Consider the following 26996-nt stretch of genomic DNA (forward strand, 5'->3'; position numbering starts at 1 on the left):
CGCACAAGAAAGCCAGCAAACAGTTTGCTGAAAACAAGCAGTCCAAGAACATGGATTACTGGAATGCCCTGTGGTCTGACGAGACCAAGATAAACTCGTTTGGCTCAGATGGTGTCCAGCATGTGTGGCGGCGCCCTGGTGAGAAGTACCAAGACGACTGTATCTTGCCTACAGTCAAGCATGGTGGTGGTAGCATCATGGTCTTGGGCTGCATGAGTGTTGCTGGCACTGGGGAGCTGCAGTTCATTGAGGGAAACATGAATTCCAACATGTACTGTGACATTCTGAAACAGAGCATGATCCCCTCCCTTCGAAAACTGGGCCTCATGGCAGTTTTCCAACAGGATAACGACCCCAAACACAACCTCCAAGATGACAACTGCCTTGCTGAGGAAGCTGAAGGTAAAGGTGATGGACTAAACCCAATTGAGCACCTGTGGCGCATCCTCAAGTGGAAGGTGGAGGAGTTCAAGGTGTCTAACATCCACCAGCTCCGTGATGTCATCATGGAGGAGTGGAAGAGGATTCCAGTAGCAACCTGTGCAGCTCTGGTGAATTCCATGCCCAGGAGGGTTAAGGCAGTGCTGGATAATAATGGTGGTCACACAAAATATTGACACTTTGGGCACAATTTGGACATGTTCACTGTGGGGTGTACTCACTTATGTTGCCAGCCATTTAGATATTAATGGCTGTGTGTTGAGTTATTTTCAGAAGACAGTAAATCTACACTGCTATACAAGCTGTACACTGACTACTCTAAGTTATATCCAAGTTTCATGTCTATAGTGTTGTCCCATGAAAAGATATAATGAAATATTTGCAGAAATGTGAGGGGTGTACTCACTTTTGTGATACACTGTATAAGTATATGATGAGTCATACTTGATGATCAGCCTTAAAAAAATCAACGTTTGTGGCAGGATGGGCCTAAAACCTAATTTAAATGATGAATTAAGAAACATGAATTAATTAAAAAATTAATCATTTGAGGAAATTTGATCATTTAATTTTCTTTTCTGTCAGTTAACAAATAAGAACAAAACCCCCAGATATGTTTGGTATTAGATGCTTGTACATCTCCAACTCCAAAATTAAAAAGAAAAAATCAGTACAGTAGGGAAAATGTGTTTACTTTATCAACTTATCAATTTATAAATACACCCTAATTTCTAGTTTATTGCCTGAAAAACAAAGAAAAAAATATAAGACCATTAATATTCCAAAGCAATTTCAGAAATCTGTTAAAAAGAGAAGGCAATTTAAACATGCCCCTAAACTCTGTCTAACTAACCTCTGTGTTAAAGCCATCAAATTTAGAATGAGTGAATAATTAAACCCCCTTTTCGTAAAAAAAAAAAATTGAGATTTTTATTGTTTAAAAAAAAAAAAAAAAAGAATCTGATTTGCTAATGATCTCAAACATTTATTCAGCTGACAAAAGGTCACTAGTTGCTTAGAGTTTTCACTAAGCAACCTAACTGTATTGTATTAAGAATATGAATTTAGAATATATTCCTACACTTGGGTTGACATCCAAAAAGTTGAAACAGGGGCAAATTTACAACTGTGTTACACCCCCTTTACCTTAACAACACCTTTTAATTTTGGTTGTTGTCTGATAAGAGACAGATCAAGACTGAAGTCAGGCAAGTTCTGAACCGGGCCCAGCAAAGCTCCAAGGTAGTAATATACCCTGGACAGAGTGCCAGTACACAGCAAGACACTTACCCACACACACTCATTCACTCATGCCTAGCGGCAGTATTCAGCTGGAGTTTTGAATGTAATGCATGCACTAAGAAAGTTGGTGACAGAGGCAAAATAAGAGTGCAAAGTTTATAGAATATTCAGGGTGGATAGGTGACAGGTGGGGGTATAAAAGGAAAATCCTTTTTTTTTATTTGCAGAAAAGACGAGTCTAGGCTCACATTTTGTGGCAAACTTCATGAGAGAATTGTCATTCAGTTCAAATAAAACATTTTTCAATGCAAGAGATACAGTATATGCTGCCATCATGGTAATGTATTTTCCCAGGAAGCCCATGAATATTTCAGCAACACAATGCACATTCTACAACAACATGGCTTTGTAGACACAGAGTGCATGTGCTTGACTGGCCTGCCTGCAGTCCAGATCTGTTTCCTTTTGAAAAATAAACAGGCTTGTTTTTAAATGCACTTTGCAATAATTGGGCAAGCTTCATTAGCACATATTTGTTCAACAGCTTGAGCATAATGAATCATTCGCACTACCTATTTCTCTCTCTACCTCTCTCTCACAAACAGACTTACTGACACTCTCACACATCAGTTCCTCCACTGCTTTCCCTAGAGTCATCATTACAGTAATAACTGACAGATACTTTTCTTCCTGCAGGCATCGGGAGAACTTTGTAGTTGGTTTTGTAGTTTAATTAAATGCTAATAATGTGGTCAGGGGAGAATGAGCAGGTATTATTATGTGCCCATGCCAACTGGGTCTGGGGCTAAATGAGATTGCAATGCTGAGGATTATGTAACAAATTAGGTTTTTACCAGGTTTGCTAAATGCTTTTGATTAATTATTATTACATCACAATATGTCTCTGCAGCAGTAATTCATATCATTCATATGCCATATGACAATGGAGATATAAACTACGTGGCTGAAAAGGAAAATGTACTAATAATTAAAATAAAGGAACATACATATCAATTAATACAATGAATAAAGGGCTAGTTAAATTGTGTAATGGCAGTAAGATAAACAAATTATTAATGTAGATGTAATTATGCAATCAAACATAAAGCCAAGACAGCCTTTAAAAAGCCAGTGTCAATTAATCTGTTTTATGCTGCTTTATAACGTCCAATGAGGGATCCTGACAGATACACATTGTTTGCTGTGAGCCAATTTTCAATCCATAAAAGCACTGACACAAGAGCAGCTTATTATTATATTATACTGATGCAGAAAAAAACTGACAGACCCTCAGAGAGGGCCTAATACACCGATCAGCCATAACATTAAAACCACCTCCTTGTTTCTACACTCACTGTCCATTTTATCAGCTCCACTTACCATATAAAAGCACTTTGTAGTTCTACAATTACTGACTGTAGTCCATCTGTTTCTCTGCATGCTTTGTTAGCCCCCTTTCATGGTGTTCTTCAGTGGTCAGGACCCCCACAGGACCACTACAGAGCAGGTATTATTTAGGTGGTGGATCATTCTCAGCACTGCAGTGACACTGACATGGTGGTGGTGTGTTAGTGTGTGTTGTGCTGGTATGAGTGGATCAGACACAGCAGCACTGCTGGAGTTTTTAAATACCGTGTCCACTCACTGTCCACTCTTTTAGACACTCCTACCTAGTTGGTCCACCTTGTAGATGTAAAGTCAGAGACGATCGCTCATCTATTGCTGCTGTTTGAGTTGGTCATCTTCTAGACCTTCATCAGTGGTTACAGGACGCTGCCCACTGGGCGCTGTTGGCTGGGTATTTTTGGTTGGTGGACTATTCTCAGTCCAGCAATGACAGTAAGGTGTTTAAAAACTCCATCAGTGCTGCTGTGTCTGATCCACTCATACCAGCACAACACACACTAACACACCACCACCATGTCAGTGTCACTGCAGTGCTGAGAATGACCCACCACCCAAATAATAATAATCTGTGGTGGTCCTGGGAGAGTCCTGACCATTGAAGAACAGCATGAAAAGGGGCTAATAAAGCATGCAGAGAAACAGTCAGTAATTGTAGAACTACAAAGTGCCTCTATATGGTAAGTGGAGCTGATAAAATGGACAGTGAGTGTAGAAACAAGGAGGTGGTTTTAATGTATGGTTGATCGGAGTATATTCAATAAATATTTTAAAAGTTATCATTTCTTATTTTAGTTTATCCACTCAGAATTTTAGCATTTAAAAATATAGAAATCTGAGCAAATAAACTTTTCATACCTGCCTATTCAATTTGTGTTGGGACGTGAAGGGTTAAATTATAGAAGCCCCTTTGTCTTCCTGTCAGAATTCAGTTAACTCTGATGTTGCTGGAAAAAAATAGTTGTGATTGGTGATTCAGCTATAAATTAAATTTTTCATGTCACTGAAACAAGATGTAGTACTGATGTTTATTGCCTGCTAGTGAAAACTGTAATATCTGTTACATATCTGGCTATTTGTTCATTTGCAATATTATGCATTAATAAAAATTAAAATGCATTTCCCTTTGCTTTAAAAGAATTACTGATACTCTCTGACAGAATGATTGAAGTTATTGTCAGACAGAGCTTTGGATTCAGCTGTCACCAGAAAGCTCTGATTTATGACAAAGCTTTAATATAAAAGACTTCAGTGCCAGAATGTGTGTGACACATTACACATCTGATGATTACCCTTGTTCTCATATATTATATGACAGAACTCTCTCTCCTTCCTGTATGCACATTGATCTTGTTGATATTGTATTTCTGCTCCATACAATCAAGAACCATAATCTTTTTCTTGTGACAGTAAAATGGAAAGATAGGGTACAATGAAATTATTCTCATTAGAGAAGCTCATTTACAAATGATGGAGCAAATCATGGATTAGGACATTTATAATGACAGTGCAGTGATGCTAAAAACAGCAGCGTCGTGACAAAGATTGAGGAGCTAGCATTAATCCCATAGAACTGAGGTAGAGATATTCAATTCCTACCAATGAGAACTTCTTTCTTGGCATTAAAAACAGTTTGTACACTGGTAAAAAGAGGACCACTACAGAGTAGGTATTATTTGGGTGGTGGATCATTCTCAGCACTGCAGTGACACTGACATGGTGGTGGTGTGTTAGTGTGTGTTGTGCTGGTATGAGTGGATAAGACACAGCAGCACTGATGGAGTTTATAAACACCTCACTGTCACTGCTAGACTGAGAATAGTCCACCAACCAAAAATATCCAGCCAACAGCGCCCCATGGGCAGAGTCCTGTGACCACTGATGAAGGTCTAGAAGATGACCAACTCAAACAGCAGCAATTGATGAGCGATCGTCTCTGACTTTACAGCTACAAGGTGGAACAACTAGGTAGGAGTGTCTAATAGAGTGAACAGTGAGTGAACACGGCATTTTAAAACTCACACTAACACACCACCACCATGTCAGTGTCACTGCAGTGCTGGGAATGATCCACCACCTAAATAATACCTGCTCTGTAGTGGTCCTGTGGGGTCCTGACCATTGAAGAACAGGGTGAAAGCAGGCTAAAAAAGGTATGCAGAGAAACAGATGGACTACAGTCAGTAATTGTAGAACTACAAAGTGCTTCTATATGGTAAGTGGAGCTGATAAAACGGACAGTAAGTGTAGAAACAAGGAGGTGGTTTTAATGTTATGGTTGCTCGGTGTACTCTCTTTGTCCAAAAAACTGTTAGAACCCCAAAGTGTCAAAGTATTTTTGTCAGTTTTCCTACAAAAGTTTTTTGTGTTCATGTTTTTTCATGTAGGTGTTTTGGAAAATTCAGTAATGCCATTTAAATTTGATTTATGGCCTTCTTATGTCTACAGCTACACATTATCTACAGCTTGTGTGTTCTTTGTGTCAATATAAATAAAGGCCAGTTTGACTGCTTTGAAATTGTAGTCTGTCTGCCAATGTTGGGGGAAAAAATTGAGTATGCTGAAGAACAAAATGTGTCTGAATCACCAGATCTATTCCAAAGAACTACCAAGTACAGGTCTGCCAAGAATCATAAGGTGTCCACAATGAAGGTAACTTTACATTGCCTTGAACTGCTGCTGCCCTGATCTGGTTATTTGTCTTTAAGTGATCAGCAATGTTTGTCAGTTAAATAAAGTTTCAAGTGTTTTTGTTTACGTATTATGGATCTTTTTGATGAGGTGAGGAGTAAGAGCATGTGTAATGTGTTTGTGCCCTCAGCTGTCAGACTAAGTTTTATTCCCCCCCATCACTTCGCTAGCACTTACATTAGTCACTTTGTTTATCTCTGGAGTGGTGCCACAGTGATTTCCCTGCTATTATCCACTTCACTTCTTTATTTTAGCATAGCTCTGATTTAACAGGCAGCACTGTAGAGCTGGTATAGTGGGTGACAGTCAGCATAATAGATTCTAAGAAATGTTACATGTGGGTACTGTGGTTTCTTCTTACCTTCCAAATTAATGTAGAAAATGGATCCTGTACTTTAAATTTCCCCAATTAGTAAATAAATGTGTGATTTTTTTTTAGCTTTGAATGGGTATGATAAGTGCAAACACACCAACAATAATAAAAGTGCACAAGCAAAAACACACCAGTAAACACAAATCCATTCTAGTAAATTTGACAGGATAATAACATGACTTTAAGAGGAAAGTGTGTGTTTGCATTTGTTGGTGCTGTGGTGTTATTTGGATTTGTTGGTGTTTTTTGGATTTGCTGGTATTCCTTTTGGATTTGCTGGTGTCTTATCTGGATTTGCTGGTATTTTTTGTATTTGCTGTTATTTGGATTTGCTGTTATCTGGATTTCCTGTTATTTTTTGTATTTGCTGTTATCTGGATTTGCTGTTTATTTTTTGTATTTGCTGTTATCTGGATTTGCTGTTTATTTTTTGTATTTGCTGTTATCTGGATTTGCTGTTCTCTGGATTTGCTGTTATTTTTTGTATTTGCTGTTCTCTGGATTTGCTGTTATTTTTTGGATTTGCTGTTATCTGGATTTGCTGTTATCTGGATTTGCTGTTATTTTTTGGATTTGCTGGGTTTTTTGGATTTGCTAATGAGAGTGTTTACATTAGATGATCAGAGGCATGTTCACACCCATCCTAATTATTAAAATCAGATGTTTCAGCCAGACTCTTTGAAGATGTATAAAATTAAACATATAAAATTAAAATGCTTTTAATTTTGGGACAAGAGTTTGAGGTTCCTGTTCTAGTATGACTGTGCCCTGCCTTTTTGCAAAAAAAAAAAAAAACCCACACACACATTTGAAACATTTCTGAATATTGTAAGCTTAGACATTTGTACAGACATTTGTACAGTCAATCCTGACTTTGTATGCTATGTTCCTTTTTGTTTTTGATTTTATGTACTGAAACACTGTTTGTACATGTCGCTCTGACTCGCATTTCCCAGCTGAGTGCTTGTTTATTCGTCTCTTGCTGTTTTGCATTAAAGCCCTGTGCGCACAGCACGCCAGCCATCAACACAACGTTACCATTCAGGGAACAGCACATAGTTGAAAGCAGGGACTTGATAAGAGTTTGGTCATGGCATGAATGGCGGAGTGTGATGGATGTACTTTTACCTGTCAGTATTTTCTACACTCGGATGTAAGTCGTGATTGCTCATTACATGGAAAGTGGACTATTTCTGTCTGTGCTTCCTCTGTAGTAAGAAGTCACTCTCTGACTGAGATGGGCCTCCACTTTAGTAGCAGTGGGCCCCTTTAAGTGTCCTCCACTTAATGCCTTAATTCACCCCCTGCTGAGGCTCTCAGGACCCCCGGAGAGGGGCGAGTGTGTTACACCATACAAAGGAGGAAGTGTGTGTGTGTGTGTGTGTATGATTCAGGTCTTTGTGACACCGTGGAATTCTGTTGGGCTCATGGTGATTACCCTGAACAGGAGTTCAATAATGTAGCACTGCACCCAAGCACCTCACCTTTACAAGGCCCCCCTGCTGGGAGCCAGCAGGAACCCAATGCTGCCCTGTCAATCATGACCACTTAGAGCCAACATGAACATTCATCGTAGCTACTTAAACAGCGATACATACACAACACGTGTTAAATAAAACACGTACCAGATCCATTCACTCCTCTTTTAGCACAGAGACATTTATCTGACCTAATTATTCACTGAACCCACACACACACACACACACACACCACATCCAGCAATTTTTAAATCTGTGAACTATGGTTAAGTGTATAGAGTATGTGGTAAAAAAAAAACCCTTAATAAAATATTTCAGAGACTGCATTAGGAGTTAGAGTTTTATTCTTGTCTGCAGAGAAGGATCGCACTGACAAAGTCTCACATAGAAGCTCAGTAAATGTGATAAGATAGAAAGAAAATAATCACTCTTTATAGTCCCATCAGCAACCTTGTAGGACAGTGGAAGATTCCACTTACCATATAGAAGCACTTTGTAGTTCTACAGTTACTGACTGTAATCCCTCTATTTCTCTACATACTTTTTTAGCCTGCTTTCACCCTGTTCTTCAATGGTCAGGACTCTCCAAGGACCACCACAGAGCAGGTATTATTTAGGTGGTGGGTCATTCTCAGCACTGCAGTGACACTGACATGGTGGTGGTGTGTTAGTGTGTGTTGTGCTGGTATGAGTGGATAAGACACAGCAGTGTTGCTGGAGTTTATAAACACCTCACTGTCACTGCTGGACTGAGAATAGTCCACCAAACAAAAATATCCAGCCAACAGCGCCCCGTGGGCAGCGTCCTGTGACCACTGATGAAGGTCTAGAAGATGACCAACTCAAACAGCAGCAATAGATGAGCGATCGTCTCTGACTTTACATCTACAAGGTGGACCAACTAGGTAGGAGTGTCTAATAGAGTGGACAGTGAGTGGACACACTAACACACCACCACCATGTCAGTCACTGCAGTGCTGAGAATGATCCACCACCTAAATAATACCTGCTCTGTGGGGGTCCTGAGGGGGTCCTGACCATTGAAGAACAGGGTGAAAGCAGGTTAAAAAAGGTATGCAGAGAAACAGATGGACTACAGTCAGTAATTGTAAAAATACAAAGTGCTCCTATATGGTAAGTGGAGCTGATAAAATGGACAGTGGGTGTAGAAATAAGGAGGTGGTTTTAATGTTATGGCTAATCGGTGTATGTTTTAAGTACTTTAACATTTTCCTCCCACAACTGCAGAGTTATCTGTTTCTCTGGTTTTACTATTGACCATGTGTTCTCTGTACGATACAGTATATCCATCAGGTTAAAGGAAGCGAGTTTCGCCAGCTAGCATTGCATTATTAATATAAATGAATGTGTGATGCCTTGCACTCTGGTAGGTCATTACAGATCACTTAAACAAAACACTACAAACATCCGATTGTTTAAAACCCCCTATAACAGCTGCACACTTTCTGAATCCAAACAATCAACACAGGAGGTATTTCTGAGAGATGGACCGCACTGCTTTTTTAGGACTTCCCAAAGGTTTTCAGCTCCTCACAGAACAGCTCGATCAGATTAAGGTTGAGTGTTGATTGATAGGGCACTTCCATTACAGGCAGCACTGCCTCTTATCTCTCTAAATAGCTCTCACACTGACATCTGTTTTTAAAAATACTTCTCCAAAACCTTTATATGATTATGTGTCTATTTATTGCATATTAAAATTCACTTTCATTTAGGACAGATGCCTTCAACCATCCAGGCACTTTATAGATTTCTATTCTATTTGAGGTACACAGCTTCAGATTCACCTTCACTAAAGCATTAACATTGTTTATATACAGTAAAACCTCCTCGATCGCGGGGGTTGCGTTCCAGAACCCTCCGCGAATGGTGAAAATCCCATGTCTTTATATGGTTATTTTTATAACCCGATTCCATCGGCTTTAGCATTTAGCATCTTGTCATTAAAACCAATGGATTGAGGTAGCACAGCATGCTAACGTTAATATAACATCTCCCTTCATGTAACGATAACGGTTACATTTCCTGACAAGCCCGAACTTGCAAATAAAAACACTCGGTACAAGTTTATACAAGTTAAAAATCAGTAATATTTTATTTACATTTGATAATAACTCCATTCGTTTGTCTGCACCGTCAGCCATGTTTATTTTTCTGCGCAATGAATTCTGGGATTGCCTTGATCACTAAGGCAGCGTCGGATGCTCACTCGTTTTTGAGTGAAAATAATGTTGAAACGTTAAGAAGTGAGGATATTAAGGCATCTAGGATTTGGAACAGCGCACATGATGACGTAAAATGCATCTATGTAGAGAGCCCCCTAGCTTTTCGAACACACCCATTGTCTGCAGAAATCCGCGAACCAGCGAAAAATCCGCGATTTATATTTAGACATGCTTGCAAATAAAATCCGCGATAGAGTGAAGCCGCAAAAGTCGAAGCGCGGTATAGCGAGGGATTACTGTAGTTTATAATCATTGTTGACTGGCTGATGTTATGGAATACATTTATTTTATTGTAGCCAACAGCTGAGTGATCCCATTAAGATTTTTGGTGTTATACATTGACGGTGTAAGAATTAGAATAAGAATTGTGGTGCAATACATTGTTGTTAATGTACAGTTGATCAATGCTTTACTTGCATTTCACAGTTTACACATCATGTGTTAATATTACATCATATTTTTGACCTACGACCTGGTCAAATATACAATTCAATGCAGACCTGGAGAAAAATCTTTTATGTACCCATAAGAATTTAGTAAACAGTAGTATCTCATCTACTTTTCCATGTCCATCTACCACAGTTGAGATAAGGTTAATGTCCTTAATGTATTTCAATTTAATCAAGCTTCAATCTTTGTTTTTTATCCTTAAAAGCTTGTACACTTTAACTGGTTTGATTGGAGTCTTCCTGTTCTATCATTCTACTAATGCTACTGCAATGCAAGAGCGCTGATTTTTTCAGGCACCATAGCAACTGCTAACTATGTGCCTGCCTTATTGATGCCCACGTCTTCCTTCCTGACCCTTGGCATTTTTCACCTTCTGCCTTACACGAATGTCCCTAGGGCAATGTACTGGTCCTGAAGCTATTTTTACAGTAACAGCTATGTGCTATAAGAGGAACTAATTCTTGTTGAAAACATTTACAAACATTATTCCACAAAATGTCTAATAGGTTTTGAAGGCAAGTAAAAACATAAAGAAGTAATTTGTAACACTTCTATGATTGGTACTTAAACAAAACAGTACAAAGACAAGATGTTTCATGTTTTACTAATCAGGCTTGTTAGATTTTTTGAATATGCATTTATTTTTATAATTGATGCTTGGAACATGATTAAAAACTGGATCAGGACAATTAAAGATGTGTGGCTATAAAATTGTCAGTGAAAAGCCTGGTCCTTTATGAACAAGGATGTTTCGAGGCTTGTCACTCTGCTGAAATGTGCTAGCAAATAATTTTACAGGATTACAAAGATTTTACAGGAAGCGATTGCATCTCTATGGGGACAACAATACGGATTCCATCTTTCTCAGGGAAGTTCATGCTTACTGTATTTTGCTATGACGATGCCAGGCCACATTTTGCACGTGGTACAACAGCAAAGCTGCATAATCAGGGAGTGGGGTTGCTTGTATAATACAACAGACTTGTACAATAAAACGAATTCCTGTCCAGTTGAGCAGACTTGTATCAGAAAAGAATGGGAAAATAATTAGATTTTAAAACTAGATAAACAGATGTCTTATGTCTTAAGTGTTGAGAAATGAATGGTTGTGCAACACAGACCTAAACATTCATTTATTCATTCATTCATTCATTCATTTTCCATTAGGGTCACGGGGGGTTCTGGAGCCTTTCAATGGGCGCAAGGCACACAGTAACACCCTGGATGGGATGCCAGTCCATCGCAGCGCAGACACATATATATATATATACACACACACACACCCACCCATTCACTTATAGGGCAATTCAGTGTCTCCAATTAACCTGACTGCATGTTTTTGGACTGTGGGAGGAAACCGGAGCTCCTGGAGAAAAACCCACGCTGACACTGGGAGAACATGCAAACTCTGCACAGAAAGGACCCTGACTGAACCTAGGACCTTCTTGCTGTAAGGTGACAGTGCTACCCACCGAGCCACCGTGCCGCCCCAGACTTAAACATGTCCCAGATATTTAAAAAATGTATATGTAAAATCCATTTGCTAAACAAACTACCTGGCATGATATTTGTGCTCATGTAATGTAGTGTTTTTACTCAAAAGAATATATATAAAACATATATCAATCTGTTAGCGCTACAACAACATAGCTGTGTGCATACAGAGTACGTAGCCTAGAGGTTAAGGTACTGGACTAGTAATAAGAAGGTCAATGGTTCAAGCCCCACCACTACCAGGTTGCTGCTGTTGGGCCCTTGAGCAAGACCCTTAACCCTCCATTGCTTAGACTGTATACTGTCACACTACTGTAAATGCTAAAAATGAAATGTAAAATGTAATGTATGCTTGACTGGCCCTCCTGCAGTTTAGGTATTAAACACTTAAAAACATATGATATGGTGCAGCATGAAGAGGACAACGATTTCACTTGCAAAACTGCAACAGTTTCCTTAGTGTCCTCAGTTTCCAAACCATTAAAAAGTCACATTAACAAGAAAGGGGTAAACACGCCTCTGTCCTAACTTTTTTGGAGTGTTTTGCAGGCATTAAATCCTACACAATCTACCCATTCACCTATAGGGCAATTCAGTGTCTCCAATTAACCTGACTGCATGTTTTTGGACTGTGGGAGGAAACAGGAGCTTCCAGAGGAAACCCAAGTAGACACGGGGAGAACATGCAAACTCCGCACAGAAAGGACCTGGACCGCCCTGTCTGGGGATCGAACCCAGGACCTTCTTGCTGTGAGGTGACAGTGCTACCCACTGTAAAATCACACTACAGTTGCTAAATTTATCTACTGCAGTGCTTAAGAAACACCAACATTTATTAAGGAACACACAGTATGTTCTGTTTTGCCTATTTGAAAAAAATTCTTCTCAAATCGTATGGAGTTTAAATTTTTTTTGTAAATCAGAACTTAAGTCTCTCAAAGAGTTCTGAGCTTAACCTTCATGACATTTCTGGTAATGGTTCTGGTTCTGTATGCTAAAAGTGGGCAGGTAAGATAACCAACAACTATCACTGACTGCAATAATTGACTGCTGCCATACATACCATTAACAGCTTTTAAATACCACCTTAAGGAAATATCACTCTGCATAACAAAGGTAAGCATAAATCATCCTTGCACAGAAACGTTGCTCTCTTTGGTGTGGTTGGTGCAAATTCATAAATCCATGGTGGACTTAGTTCTGTGAAGAACACAACTGTATCTGGCAACATTCTTGGAAATATCTTGGCAGACTAATGCACATTTTAGGAGCCTAACTGGCAAGATTTCAACCAATATCTTTACTATGCTAATGCCAAACGATTCACCCCCGCACACACACACACACGCCCGCACACACTTCTCCTGTGACTCTAGCTACAGCTTCAGTGCCATAATGAAGGTTATCCTTCAGTGCAGCCCACTCAAGCACCAAGGAGCCATCAATATAGAAGCCAAATCTCAGCTCTTTACTCCTTTGGGTGCCAAATAGTTTCATCATCTAGGGCATTAAGTTAACTTTGTCAAACTTTTTATAGGAGAAGAAGAAGATTAAGAAGAAGGTTCTTTAATGAATGTGTACATTGTATTTACTGATGTTAACCACATATTATTTATATTCAATTTTTCATCAACCACTTTTTCCTGATGCAACAAAAAACACTGGGGAGAGGACACCAACCCAAACCCCCCGTCTCCATTTCCTCATGCCCAGACATACACACATGCATTTGTAGGTGCCTGTTTAGCCAATAGCACAGCTGAGATTGAAACCCAGGTGAAGATCTAGTGTAACAGGCCACGGTACCACCTAAGCGTCAACTACATTTAATTGTCCTGTTAATATGACTGTTTAACATTTACTGGCCTGAAAATCCCATCCAAATACCCCCACTGGTGAATCCACAAAAAAAAAATTGGTACACCAACTGAATAGAGATAATAGAAGAGGACACAACAGGTAAAGTTTAAAGTTAAGTTGTAAAAAAATATGAGTTATTTAGATTTTAATAATTTCTAATTGTTTTTCTAATTGTCTTTCTCTGAGGGATTAGAACACATACAGGGAGGCACAGTGGCTTGGTGAGTATCACCGTCGCCTCATAGCAAGAATGTCCTGGGTTCGATTCCCAGGTGGAGCGGTCCGGGTCCTTTCTGTGTGGAGTTTGCATGTTTTCCCAGTGTCTGTGTGGTTGAGTAAGTACAGTGTATCACAAAAGTGAGTACACCCCTCACATTTCTGCAAATATTTCATTATATCTTTTCATGGGACAACACTATAGACATGAAACTTGGATATAACTTAGAGTAGTCAGTGTACAGCTTGTATAGCAGTGTAGATTTACTGTCTTCTGAAAATAACTCAACACACAGCCATTAATGTCTAAATAGCTTGCAACATAAGTGAGTACACCCCACAGTGAACATGTCCAAATTGTGCCCAAATGTGTCGTTGTCCCTCCCTGGTGTCATGTGTCAAGGTCCCAGGAGTAAATTGGGAGCAGGGCTGTTAAATTTGGTGTTTTGGGTACAATTCTCTCATACTGGCCACTGGATATTCAACATGGCACCTCATGGCAAAGAACTCTCTGAGGATGTGAGAAATAGAATTGTTGCTCTCCACAAAGATGTCCTGGGCTATAAGAAGATTGCTAACACCCTGAAACTGAGCTACAGCATGGTGGCCAAGGTCATACAGCAGTTTTCCAGGACAGGTTCCACTCGGAACAGGCTTCGCCAGGGTCGACCAAAGAAGTTGAGTCCACGTGTTCGGCGTCATATCCAGAGGTTGGCTTTAAAAAATAGACACATGAGTGCTGCCAGCATTGCTGCAGAGGTTGAAGACGTGGGAGGTCAGCCTGTCAGTGCTCAGACCATACGCCGCACACTGCATCAACTCGGTCTGCATGGTCGTCATCCCAGAAGGAAGCTGACGCACAAGAAAGCTCACAAACAGTTTGCTGAAGACAAGCAGTCCTAGAACATGGATTACTGGAATGCCCTGTGGTCTGACGAGACCAAGATAAACTTGTTTGGCTCAGATGGTGTCCAGCATGTGTGGCGGCGCCCTGGTGAGAAGTACCAAGACAACTGTATCTTGCCTACAGTCAAGCATGGTGGTGGTAGCATCATGGTCTTGGGCTACATGAGTGTTGCTGGCACTGGGGAGCTGCGGTTTATTGAGGGAAACATGAATTCCAACATGTACTGTGACATTCTGAAACAGAGCATGATCCCCTCCCTTCGAAAACTGGGCCTCATGGCAGTTTTCCAACAGGATAACGACCCCAAACACAACCTCCAAGATGACAACTGCCTTGCTGAGGAAGCTGAAGGTAAAGGTGATGGACTAAACCCAATTGAGCACCTGTGGCGCATCCTCAAGTGGAAGGTGGAGGAGTTCAAGGTGTCTAACATCCACCAGCTCCGTGATGTCATCATGGAGGAGTGGAAGAGGATTCCAGTAGCGACCTGTGCAGCTCTGGTGAATTCCATGCCCAGGAGGGTTAAGGCAGTGCTGGATAATAATGGTGGTCACACAAAATATTGACACTTTGGGCACAATTTGGACGTGTTCACTGTGGGGTGTACTCACTTATGTTGCCAGCCATTTAGACATTAATGGCTGTGTGTTGAGTTATTTTCAGAAGACAGTAAATCTACACTGCTATACAAGTTGTACACTGACTACTCTAACTTATATCCAAGTTTTATTTCTATAGTGTTGTCCCATGAAAAGATATAATAAAATATTTGCAGAAATGTGAGGGGTGTACTCACTTTTGTGATACACTGTACATACAAAATAGTATGAGTAAAAACTAAATTGTTCATGACTGTGTTTGACATTAAAGACTTCAACTGATGAATTGTGTAACCAGTATTTATCTGTAAGCAAAGTGTGTAAAACATGATCCTAATAAATAAATAAGAACACATACAGTTTCCTCACCAAATCCTTCATGAATATGAACATTTGTGCTCTACATCTCCTGAGTCGAACACTAAAATCATTGAAATGTTGTGATATGTTTTATCTGGGCGTCTGCACTTTGTTAAATAGGGCACTGTAAATATGTTAAATAGTTTGACTACATCATGTGAAATGGAAATACGAGCTACCATCAGTTATTCCTGAAGGCAGCAATTCAATAAAATCAGCCTGGTTGCTCAGCCATGTCACATCCAGTTTAAAAACAAAACGTACACTACACATATCAATGGACGTACGAGTTACTGCCTCTGGTAAAGTGTGTTGATGTGAATCTCTGCAAAACTGTCTTTTATTTAGCTTTAAAAAACAAGATATGTTGTATTTGTCTTCATTTTCCTTCCAGTTCCCCTGGTGCAGTGTGCTTGCCGCTTGTACCACCCCCACACTGGCTGAGGAGGGCTGAGAATATCACGCCGGCTGCATCTTTTCACCTGTCAGTCTCACAGAGAGCCGTACTGCGTATGGAGAGCCATGCTTTGAACTCTACAAACATCCCACCTCTAGTGCAGGTACAACTATGATCTGTGATGGACTGGCACTCTGGGAAGCTTACCACAAGACTAAATTGGTTGCTATGGTTACTTAACATAAGTCAATAAATAAAGGAATTAATATGATGCTATTATAAATACATGTTTATTTGTAATTATTTGTAAACCATACATGGCATTTGCAAATGTTCCAGTAATTATTACTTTCCCTCCAGATTACTGCTGGGTGATGTACACCACATGGCCAAAATTATGTGGACGCCTGACCATGACCAACTGTGTGCATTGATATAGAGTTGTTCCTTACCCCTATCCTTTGTGGCTATAAAGGCCTCCACTTTGGGAAAGCTTTACACAAGATTTGGAATTTGTGCCTATTCAATCCAAAGAAGAAGATATGGAAGAATGTCTTTATATGTCATATATACATATTCATATACAGTCCAAAGAAAAAAAAAATTTCTGTGTATCCCATCTTGTTTGGAAGCTGGGGTCAGAGCTCAGGGTCAGTCATTGTACAGAATCCTTGGAGCTGAGAGTGTTAAAGGCCTTGTTCAAAGACCCAAGACCCAAGTCTTTGAACTGCATAGCACAGCCAGGATTCAAACTCACAACCTTTAGATTTATAGCCCAAAGCTCTACCTACTAGGCTACCACTGTCCCTAGCGGTAAAAAGGAACATTTGTTGGGTCAGACGCTGATGTCATATGAGAAGGTCTGGTTCACTATTATTTATTCATTCATTTATTCACTGTCAATTTTACCACCGCTTTATCCATTTCATGGTTGTGGTGGGTACAATTCACTGGATAAAAAAAGTAAGGCAAATTACTTAAGGTATTAAATGAAGTTGAGATTAGGGCTTCATGCACACCGCAACAGTTTTTTCACACCAACCTTGTTGAACCAAAATAGGAACAGAAATTCTGAACAGGACAGGTCCTTCCACCTTCCCCAAACTAAAAGCAGACCATTTAACATAATGCATTTTATAAATCTGTTAGCACTGAGCATGGCTAAAACTATTACACTGAATAATTAAGGTGGTTGTCCACATACTTTTGGCCACACAGTGTAGCTATAGCAGACAGAGGAACATTGTCTGGGTGAGATCAGAGGAAGAGAGCTGGGGGTGATACTTAAGACATAAGAGGGAAGTTGAGGCTGTCTGGGTCTGGATGGGACATGCAATCCCCATAACAAATCCAATGCATTTGTAATGCCGTGTGCTTCATGAATGCTGCATTGCCTTCTGGGAGCTGGCAGCACGCAAAAAGCAGGGGGGAATGGTGAGGGGAATAGGGCAGGGGATGGAGGGAACAGAGTGGGCTGTCTGCCTCTCCCTTACATAACCATAACCATCTCTTACATTCTGCAGCAGTGGTTACACAGGCTGGGATTCCCTTCTGCAAAACGGGCAAAAAAAGAGAAAGTGATGAAAACGATTTGGGGTGGGGAGGGACTGGGGGATACTGGGACAACACAACAAATTCCAGGCATCTGGAGAAGAAATGATGTACAAATAGATAAGACAGGATAACAAAAGGGTTTGTATTATTAAATACTATATTCTCATTTCTGTTAAAGAATTGACTGACTGCCTCCAGTGAACCTGACACAGAGCAAATGTAGATTGTAAAAGATAAGAGCGAGTGCTGGATGATTCATCAGTGTAGATGATGATAGATAGCTCGTGGTTGGTGCAGGAAAAAAAAGCCTCAAACAGAGCCACACAGTGTTATTACAATGCTTTTAGTGGTATGATTACATGATTAAGGGGTTAGAAGCAATACTACCAGGAGCAAATCTTTGCAACATGTAATTTCATATAGTGCCATGCATTTAAATTCAAATCAGAAAAAAATATAGTGTCTAGCTTAGACTGTAGTGTAAAATAGCATTTTTACTCTATTAAAAAATAAAGACTGTGCCTCTGCACTCAACTCTGACTCTCATTTAACTGCACACGTAAGGCTGCAGTGGTGAAAAAGTAATACCTTCTATAGACCTACTGTAAATAAAAAGCTTTTCTCGACTTAAAACAAGCTATAAATAGCTGATCATAACTTCTGTGGAACTGTGCTGCTTTGGTGCATACAGTCACATTCAACTGTTACTGTTATCATAAGCTGAAATTTCAGAAAGCGCAACTAAAAAAATTATGATTTATTATTATTATTACTATTATTATTATTACTATCATTATTATCACAATTATTGTTATTATTATTATTATATTACTATTATTACTATCATTATCACTTTCATTATTATTATTATCATTATTTTTATTATTATTACTATAATTATTATCACTATTATTATTACTATTACTATCATTATTATCACTATTATTATTATTATTATTATTATTATTATTATTATTATTATTATTATTAAGTTAAATTCCCAGGTGGAGTGGTCTGGGTCCTTTCTGTGTTGACTTTGCATGTTTTCCCTACATTGGTTTTCTCCAGGTGCTCTGGTTTCCTCCCACAGTCCAAAGACATGCAGTCAGGTTAATTGGACCTGATGGACTGGTGACCTGTCTGGGGTGTTTTCTAATTTCACCCAGTAAATTGGACTCATCACAACCCTGAATAGAATAAATTATTATTATTACTCATAATTATTTTAAATAATATTTATTATCATTATTATTATTATTATTGGTATTATTATTATTATTATTGGTATTATTATTTTTATTATTATTGGTATTATTATTATTATTATTATTGGTATTATTATTATTATAATAATAACAATAATAATAATTATTATTATTATTACTATTATTATTATTTTTATTGTTATTATTATTATTATTATTATTATTTTATAAATCTGTTTAAATAAAATATAATTCCCTGTAATTTCAGAGCTATATAAAATGTTCATGTAGCAACACAAAGCTTTATACAGTGCATTGTCATTACAGTGATTAATAAAGGGTTAAGAGTGTAGAAAAGCACTGGCACTGTAAATCACACAACCACCACCCATCTAAATGTTTACCGGCCACAAAGCTAGCAGGAAATGGTCAGGCTAATAGGAACCATTTTAATGTTGTTTTGACATTAACACTAATGATCTTTTGTTTGCATTAGAAAACCAATGAATATTGTTGGAAACAAGGCACAGCGTGCAGTGACTCCACCAGCTTCAGATTTTAACAATAAATCATTCAGTTTTAGCATTTTTAGCCCAGTTCTTACAGCTGAATGCAGTGCAGTTCCCTGCAGATTTGTACTCAATATGAAAAATGGCTTTGGTTTGTGACTAAACCTCAGTGTAAAAAAACGTCAGTGGATAAATGTTCTATCGTCACTCCAAGTACTCAACATTCACTGTATTAGCAGCTCTATGGCATTTTCTTTCCCCTTGTCCCCTCCTAATCAGTCTAGAACCATTAGAAGTCTTTTACGAGGTCACTCTTATTACTCTCAGCTCTTGACTGTGCCCTGTATGATTGTGTGCTATTATAACAGAAGAGCATTTCTTACATTCAGTGCAGATCCCATCAAAACTCAAAAGGATCTATTTTCCTATTAGCTTTTTGAGGAGCTTTTAAGGCTCATTTTGTTCTGATTGTACTTTGTTGTGTAGCTTTTGTTAAGCTTTTAATGTAAAAGGTAAAAATTTTCAGTCCACCTTAAACCAAAGGCTCTGTTCAAAACAAAATATCACTGAAAAGCTAACACTGCAGTGTACTACTACATACAGCACTAATCGCTTACTTTTGTTTCTAGATTTAGTTTGGAAAATCGACTGGTGTGTAAGGCATACCTTCTATGCACCTGAAGGAGAGCCATTAGCACCAATTTCTTGTTACAACCACAAACAGAGCCAAGTTTTATACTAAAAGATGTTTGTTAAAAACTGTGTAATTTGGGATGCAGCAACTGGCATTTTTTATTTATTATGCTGATCTGTGACATTTGCCATCTGTGAGATTTTATAAAACTATTAATTAGGCTGTAATACTGAGGATCCATGTTTAATTAATGTAGTTATACATGGGTTTTGAGGAAAAATGAAAGAAGCAAGCCAAGGGTAACAATGGCAAGAAAAAAAGCTTGAGAGGAACCAGACTCAGCAGGGACCAATCTTCCTTGGGTGGCCTGGAGAATTATTTGAATGAATAGTACTAACACACAGTGAAGGGAAGAAGTTGGGCATTCTATTTTACAATCATGGGCATTTAATTATTGCATATACTGTATGTCTGTGTAATTAACAAGTACAATCCCAGTCCTAATCCTAAAATCCTAATTTGTCTGCCCGTTGTGTTCATTTTTATTAGTTGGGCTACAATCCAGCAGAAACTGAATTTACATGGAATACACTGTATTTTAGGGTAACACAGTTGATACTGTATGATGTCATTACAGTGTTTTCTCTCATTTTTATGCAGAAAGGGTAAAAACCACTACTGTTAAGAACTGCATTATGTGTAAATATTAACAGAAGAGGAAAAAATGAGAAGAAATAAAGAAAGCAGACGTGTTTTAAAAGTATAGCATAATATAAACATTTTATTCAGTGCATTTTGTGTGTACAACAAATAAGAAACAACTGGAAGGTACCGGGCACAGAGCCCATAGAGACATGGTTGTTTTCTCGTTGTATCCTGGTAGTTTAGAACACGTAATCCAACATGGGGTAAATACACATAGCCTAAATCATGCAGCTCTAGTCCTCCAGTTCCCAATGTCTCCCATGCAACAGATATTTTCACCTTAAAAAAAACAATGCAGAAAACCCCGGAAGCATACAGCTGAGAGAACAGCCCACCCGAAGAGAAAAAGAGGACATACAGTAGCCCACAAAAGGGTCCTCATTGTACACAACTTGATTTACATGCCCTGTACAAGAAAGTTTTCTTTGTTCACTTTTACAAATAAGACGTATCCTATAAAATGTTAAGCCACCTAAAATTCAACAGAATGTCTTTTCTTTAAATAGAAAAACCACCACCACCACCACGATAAACTACTCGTACACATAATAGAAACCAGGGTTACGAAATGGGGCGAATAACTCATCTTGGAAGCCATTAGTACGGACAACCAACCTTCAGACGAAAGAGAGAACACACATAAGCAGGCGATGCGGACGCACTAAAGAGGGATTTGACACAGACATTGAAAACCAGGAAAGACATGAAAGGGACATGCCAGTATTTGTACCGCACACATCAGCAAAAGCACTGACTTTTAGAACACCGAGCCCTCACCTGTACGCGAGAAGCCCACCTCAAACAGCTTTCCTCACAAAAAACATAAACGTGTTATCACTTTCTGTCATTTTTATATATACTGGCATGCTTACCGATCTTAAAGGGATTCTTACACGTCATTCTTTGGTGTGCTGGAATCTCCTTTCAATGACCGAGCTCTGAAGAACACTGATATGAAGGGGTGACGCAGGACTGAATATTCATAAACGTTATAAACGGCTAATTGAAGCCTTTAGTAAGGGGGTGAGATGCATACCTCTTGATGCTGATTCCAAGATATGGCACACCTGAAAAATTATCCTCAGAGCAAGTGCACTTGCACTAGGATGGAGTATTATGGTCTGCCTCAATGCATGACCGATTTACACACAGAGGGCTGGGGCATCTCGCTACTGGAACCCTCGATTGCATCACTGGTGATCGTAAAGGAACAAAAAAAAAAAAAAAGGAAATCCAACTCAGAAGCAACTAGATCCAACCTGAGAGATACTGTACTGAATGGCCCACCATATCAAAGGCTACAAAGTTCATAGTTTGCTTGTTACTGTGCTGAAAAGGTCAAACTCCTTTACTAATTTACAGCAATCCAATTCAAAAACCAATCAAAATGTGTTGACTTGCACTGTGTTGCCGTTAGTCGTCTTTGTCCTGAACCACAAAGAGTTTCTTTTATTTGTTTTTGTTTAGTTAGAATTTCCTTTGAAGAGAAGTTTGCGTGAAGTCACGAGCGTCCGGAGGTTTCGGTGAAGGCGCAGGGTAAGCGGGCCGGGCCTGAGCAGCTGGGCTACGTGGACTCGTGCTGACTTACAGCTTTGCCTCCGTTGAGGACGGCTGACGCGCTCCGGCTCTTGGTGGGCGTACCGCTGCCAGAGCGTGAGAACTCAGTCAGGTCATGCAGAGAAGGCTCCCGATACATGGTCACTACAGAAAGAGAAACGTTGAAGAAAAGAGAGAGATAAAGGTTGAGAAATGTGGGAAGATATTACTCCCTGTTTTGCTAGAGTTTCCATACAAGTTGAAGTATTTTCTTTTTTTTCTATTTATATATGCATTTTCCTCCTTTTCTCCCAAATTAGAGTAGCCAATTAGTTTGCCGATGCTGGGGATCACTGATTGCCTTTGAGGAGGGTATATTTGCCTGCTCCATGCCCCCTCTGACACGTGCACAGTCCCTCAACCCTTCTTAAAAGATCTCACCTACTTAGTCCGGTCTTTTCCTACTCAGCAGATTCGGTTGCCAATTTTGTCTGCTGTAAGCAATGTGCTCACTAGATGGTGCCCAGCCGACCGGTAGTTGAGCCGAGATTCGAACCGGTGCTGGTGTGCTAGCGGAATATACTGCTGTGCCACCTGGGTGCCAAGTTGAAGTATTTTGTAATTGTGCAAACCTTCATAAATATATAACTTAGTGTGTTTTAAATAAATTAAATACTAATATAAAGTCCAAGAACGTCAATCAAGGGCATTAATTATGACTGAAGGCCATAAACTAATCTGCTGTATGTGGATGAGTCTCTACATTAGGGGCTGGTGGAACCTGTTCCCACCACTGTGTCACTGTGGACCAGTGCACAACCACCTCCTTGTTTCTACACTCACTGTCTATTTTATCAGCTCCACTTACCATATAGGAGCACTTTGTATTTCTACAATTACTGACTGTAGTCCATCTGTTTCTCTGCATACTTTTTTAGCCTGCTTTCACCCTGTTCCTTAATGGTCAGGACCCCCACAAGACCACCACAGAGCAGGTATTATTTGGGTGGTGGATCATTCCCAGCACTGCAGTGACACTGACATGGTGCTGGTGTGTTAGTGTGTGTTGTGCTGGTATGAGTGGATAAGACACAGCAGCGCTGATGGAGTTTTTACTGTCACTGCTGGACTGAGAATAGTCCACCAACCAAAAACATATCTAGCCAACAGTGCCCCGTGGGCAGCATCCTGTGACCACAGATGAAGGTCTAGAAGATGACCAACTCAAACGGCAGCAATAGATGAGCGATCGTTTCTGACTTTACATCTACAAGGTGGAGTGTCTAATAGAGTGGACAGTAAGTGAACACAGTATTTAAAAACTCCAGCAGCGCTGCTGTGTCTGATCCACTGATATCAGCACAACACACATTAACACACCACCACCATGTCGGTGTCACTGCAGAGCTGAGAATGATCCACCACCTAAATAATACCTGCTCTGTGGGGGTCCTGACCATTGAAGAACAGGGTGAAAGCAGGTTAAAAAAGTATGTAGAGAAACAGATGGACTACAGTCAGTAATTGTAGAACTACAAAGTGCTTCTATATGGTAAGTGGGGCTGATAAAATGGACAGTGAGTGTAGAAACAAGGAGGTGGTTTTAATGTTATGGCTGATCAGTGTACAGTATATTGTACAGTATATATATATTATTTTTTTATTCATAACTACTAACATTGTTGCGCCTTCATTACACATGACAGCGCTGTCCGATACATTCCCAAATCTTCCTGTACCTGTTACAAAAAGGCCTGTACTTCTCCTAGCAGTCTTCATTTGACGAACAACATATAAAAAGCTAGTCTAACACTGGATGTCTGATATTTGCTGTTAGTTAGGGACCGTCTCAAACGTGTTCAGCATTCAGTCTAAGCAAGCAATCAGTTGAAAACACTGAATTTAAACACAATTTCAGTAATGAACTGTGGGGAACAATCACACTGGCCCTATACATGGAGCAGCCATAGTAAACATACACTGATCAGCCATAACATTAAAACCACCTCCTTGTTTCTACACTCGCTGTCCATTTTATCAGACTATGCATTCCTAAAAATGCTAATATTTTTGAAATGCCTGTGCTTGCTGTATAACTGTACAGTTGCTTTCTGAACTCAGTTAATTTATCAAGGATAAAGACCAAATGCAAAAGCATATTCATTTATTCAAGCATTTTGGCATGGCGTTTTTTCCAGTAAATCACCCGCCTATCAGCAAGCCTATTAATCTCTCACCCCACTTTCCCTCTCTCTGTTTTTCTCTCATACACACTCCCTCACAGACAATGTCTATTGAATTTCACATGCAAAATCATCCTCTTTTTGAAACTACTGTCATAAAACACTGATATGAATCTATTCGCCAGGCAATTGTTAGAGAAAAACTCTGCACACCCGACCGATCGCTTCATAACAACAGCTCTAATCTAGGGCCCTGAGCATGACAGCTCTTCACTAGATATTGTACGCTCCTCTAAACTTTGGCTGCAGCACTAAAGCAAACTTCCTCTAACCTCTCAAAAAGCTGCTTTCTCTCCACCGGGCGATCGATACAGCACTTCAGTGGAAAGCTGTTAGAATCGATACCTCGTGTATTAGCGGGGCTGCGGGGCAACCATGCACAGAGTTGCTCTCCAGGGGGTGGGGAGGAGACGGAGAGACTAGGGGCTCGTCATTATCAGGGCTCTCAGTACCGCTGTCTCTGAACTTTGCCAACCACCCATAATTAATATGTTTAGCCATATATTTCACCTTTACTATTGTTGTGCTGAGAAAAATGGAATATATATTGAATATATATAATTAATGGTCGAGGTGTGGACTAGGCACAGGCAAATTGCTTAGACAGAGACTGTAAAAATGGATTAGGTAAGGCAGTAAAGGAGATAAACTGAAGGTGTTCTTCATACATTTTAATACAATTTCATATTTCCTCTTAGAGAACTGACAATAGCAGCGATGCAAGCTAGTCTGAAGCCATTACACACCCAGTGAATGTTTTTGTAAATGCTGTATTTGAAAAATTAATAAACAATTACATCAACGTTCAAATTTAGAATTTAGATTAACTAATTTGGGATTTTCATGATCAGCCTTAATCAGAAATGCTTGTTTGTTAAGGATTATTTCTAAGAAAAACTACTGCTTGTGTCTTTTCTATATTAATTCTGTTTTTATGTGCACTGTAACACAGTGTGAATTATACAGTGAACTTCATATACACTGATCAGCCATAACATTAAAACCACCTCCTTGTTTCTACACTCACTGTCCATTTTATCAGCTCCACTTATCATATAGAAGCACTATGTAGTTCCACAATTACTGTTTCTCTGCATGCTTTGTTAGCCCCCTTTCACCCAGTTCTTCAATGGTCAGGACCCCCAAAGGACCACTAGTGGTGGTGTGTTAGTGTGTGTTGTGCTGGTATGAGTGGATAAGACACAGCAGCGCTGATGGAGCTTTTATACACCTCACTGTCACTGCTGGACTGAGAATAGTCCACCAACCAAAAATATCCAGCCAACAGCGCCCTGTGGGCAGCATCCTGTGACCACTGATGAAGGTCTAGAAGATGACCAACTCAGACAACAGCAATAGATGAGTGATCGTCTCTGACTTTACATCTGTAAGGTGGACCAACTAGGTAGGAGTGTCACAGTCAGTGGACAAGGTATTTAAAAACTCCAGCAGCGCTGCTGTGTCTGATCCACTCATACCAGCACAACACACACTAACACGCCACCACCATGTCAGTTTCACTGCAGTGCTGAGAATGATCCACCACCTAAATAATACCTAATAATACTTTGTGGGGGTCCTGACCATTGAAGAACAGGGTGAAAGCAGGCTAAAAAAGCATGCAGAGCTACAGATGGACTACAGTCAGTAATTGTAGAACTACAAAGTGCTTCTATATGGTAGGTGGAGCTGATAAAATGGACAGTGAGTGTAGAAACAAGGAAATGGTTTTAATGTTATGGCTGATCGGTGTATATAGTTTCTAATTTTGCCTGAAGTTACAGTTTAGCTAACCAACATCCCCACTCACTGGACTGTGTTTCAGCTCTTTTTTTGTTGGGAAAGAAAGAAGTGTCCAAGTATTCATTTGAAGGGTCAGACCCCCCTTATTCCCCTGTAATTTGAACCATGCTAATACTTGACTTATCACATAGACAAAAAAACAATATTACAAAAATAATAATAACAATAATAAGGCCCGTTTTTTTAAAATAATAAATGTGAAATAACAGTATCTCAGGTGTCTACATTGATTGAATTTATTTGGGTGCATATTAAGCAATATACAGCATGTAAAACAAAAGCTCACCTTTCAATGGTTTGGGAAGGAAATGTGCAGCAGGCTTGTTCTTCTTTACATGGTTTCCCTTCATGATTTCACCCTCTTTGTTCAGGCCCAGGTACCAGCCCCTGCCTGACTGCTGCTGTCTGTAGATCATAGACGAGTACGTCACGTAGTAGTTCTCAAACACCGACTCCTTAAATTTGCACTCTGGAGTAAAATGTTCCTGCAGAGACAGACGGTGACAGAAGAGAAACCATTAGGTCCATCAAATAGCTGGAGAGAAAAAATCAGCAGGTGAAGTGCTAACAGGTAGTGTGAAATAAGAAATCAAGTCCTCTTTTAAAAAAAAATTTAAAAATTAAAAAAAAATAAGCATATAGCCTTTAT

At 39.5% G+C, this 26996-nt stretch overlaps 1 protein-coding gene across 3 annotated transcripts in view; it reads right to left on the reverse strand.

Annotated features, from left to right (window-relative positions):
* Positions 1 to 20812: 20812 nt before the first annotated feature.
* fgf13a (fibroblast growth factor 13a) overlaps positions 20813 to 26996 on the reverse strand; it is a 144709-nt gene continuing 138525 nt past the window's right edge. For all 3 annotated transcript variants that reach the window (XM_062999820.1, XM_062999819.1, XM_062999818.1), the window contains exons 4-5: positions 26634 to 26832; positions 20813 to 22466 (exon numbers count right to left, since the gene is read on the reverse strand). In XM_062999820.1, the coding sequence (XP_062855890.1) occupies positions 22330 to 22466; positions 26634 to 26832 (336 nt within the window). In that variant the 3' untranslated portion in view covers positions 20813 to 22329. The remainder of the gene's footprint in view (positions 22467 to 26633; positions 26833 to 26996) is intronic.

This window comes from Trichomycterus rosablanca, chromosome 8, assembly GCF_030014385.1.
Source record: "Trichomycterus rosablanca isolate fTriRos1 chromosome 8, fTriRos1.hap1, whole genome shotgun sequence".
Lineage (NCBI taxonomy): Eukaryota > Metazoa > Chordata > Actinopteri > Siluriformes > Trichomycteridae > Trichomycterus > Trichomycterus rosablanca.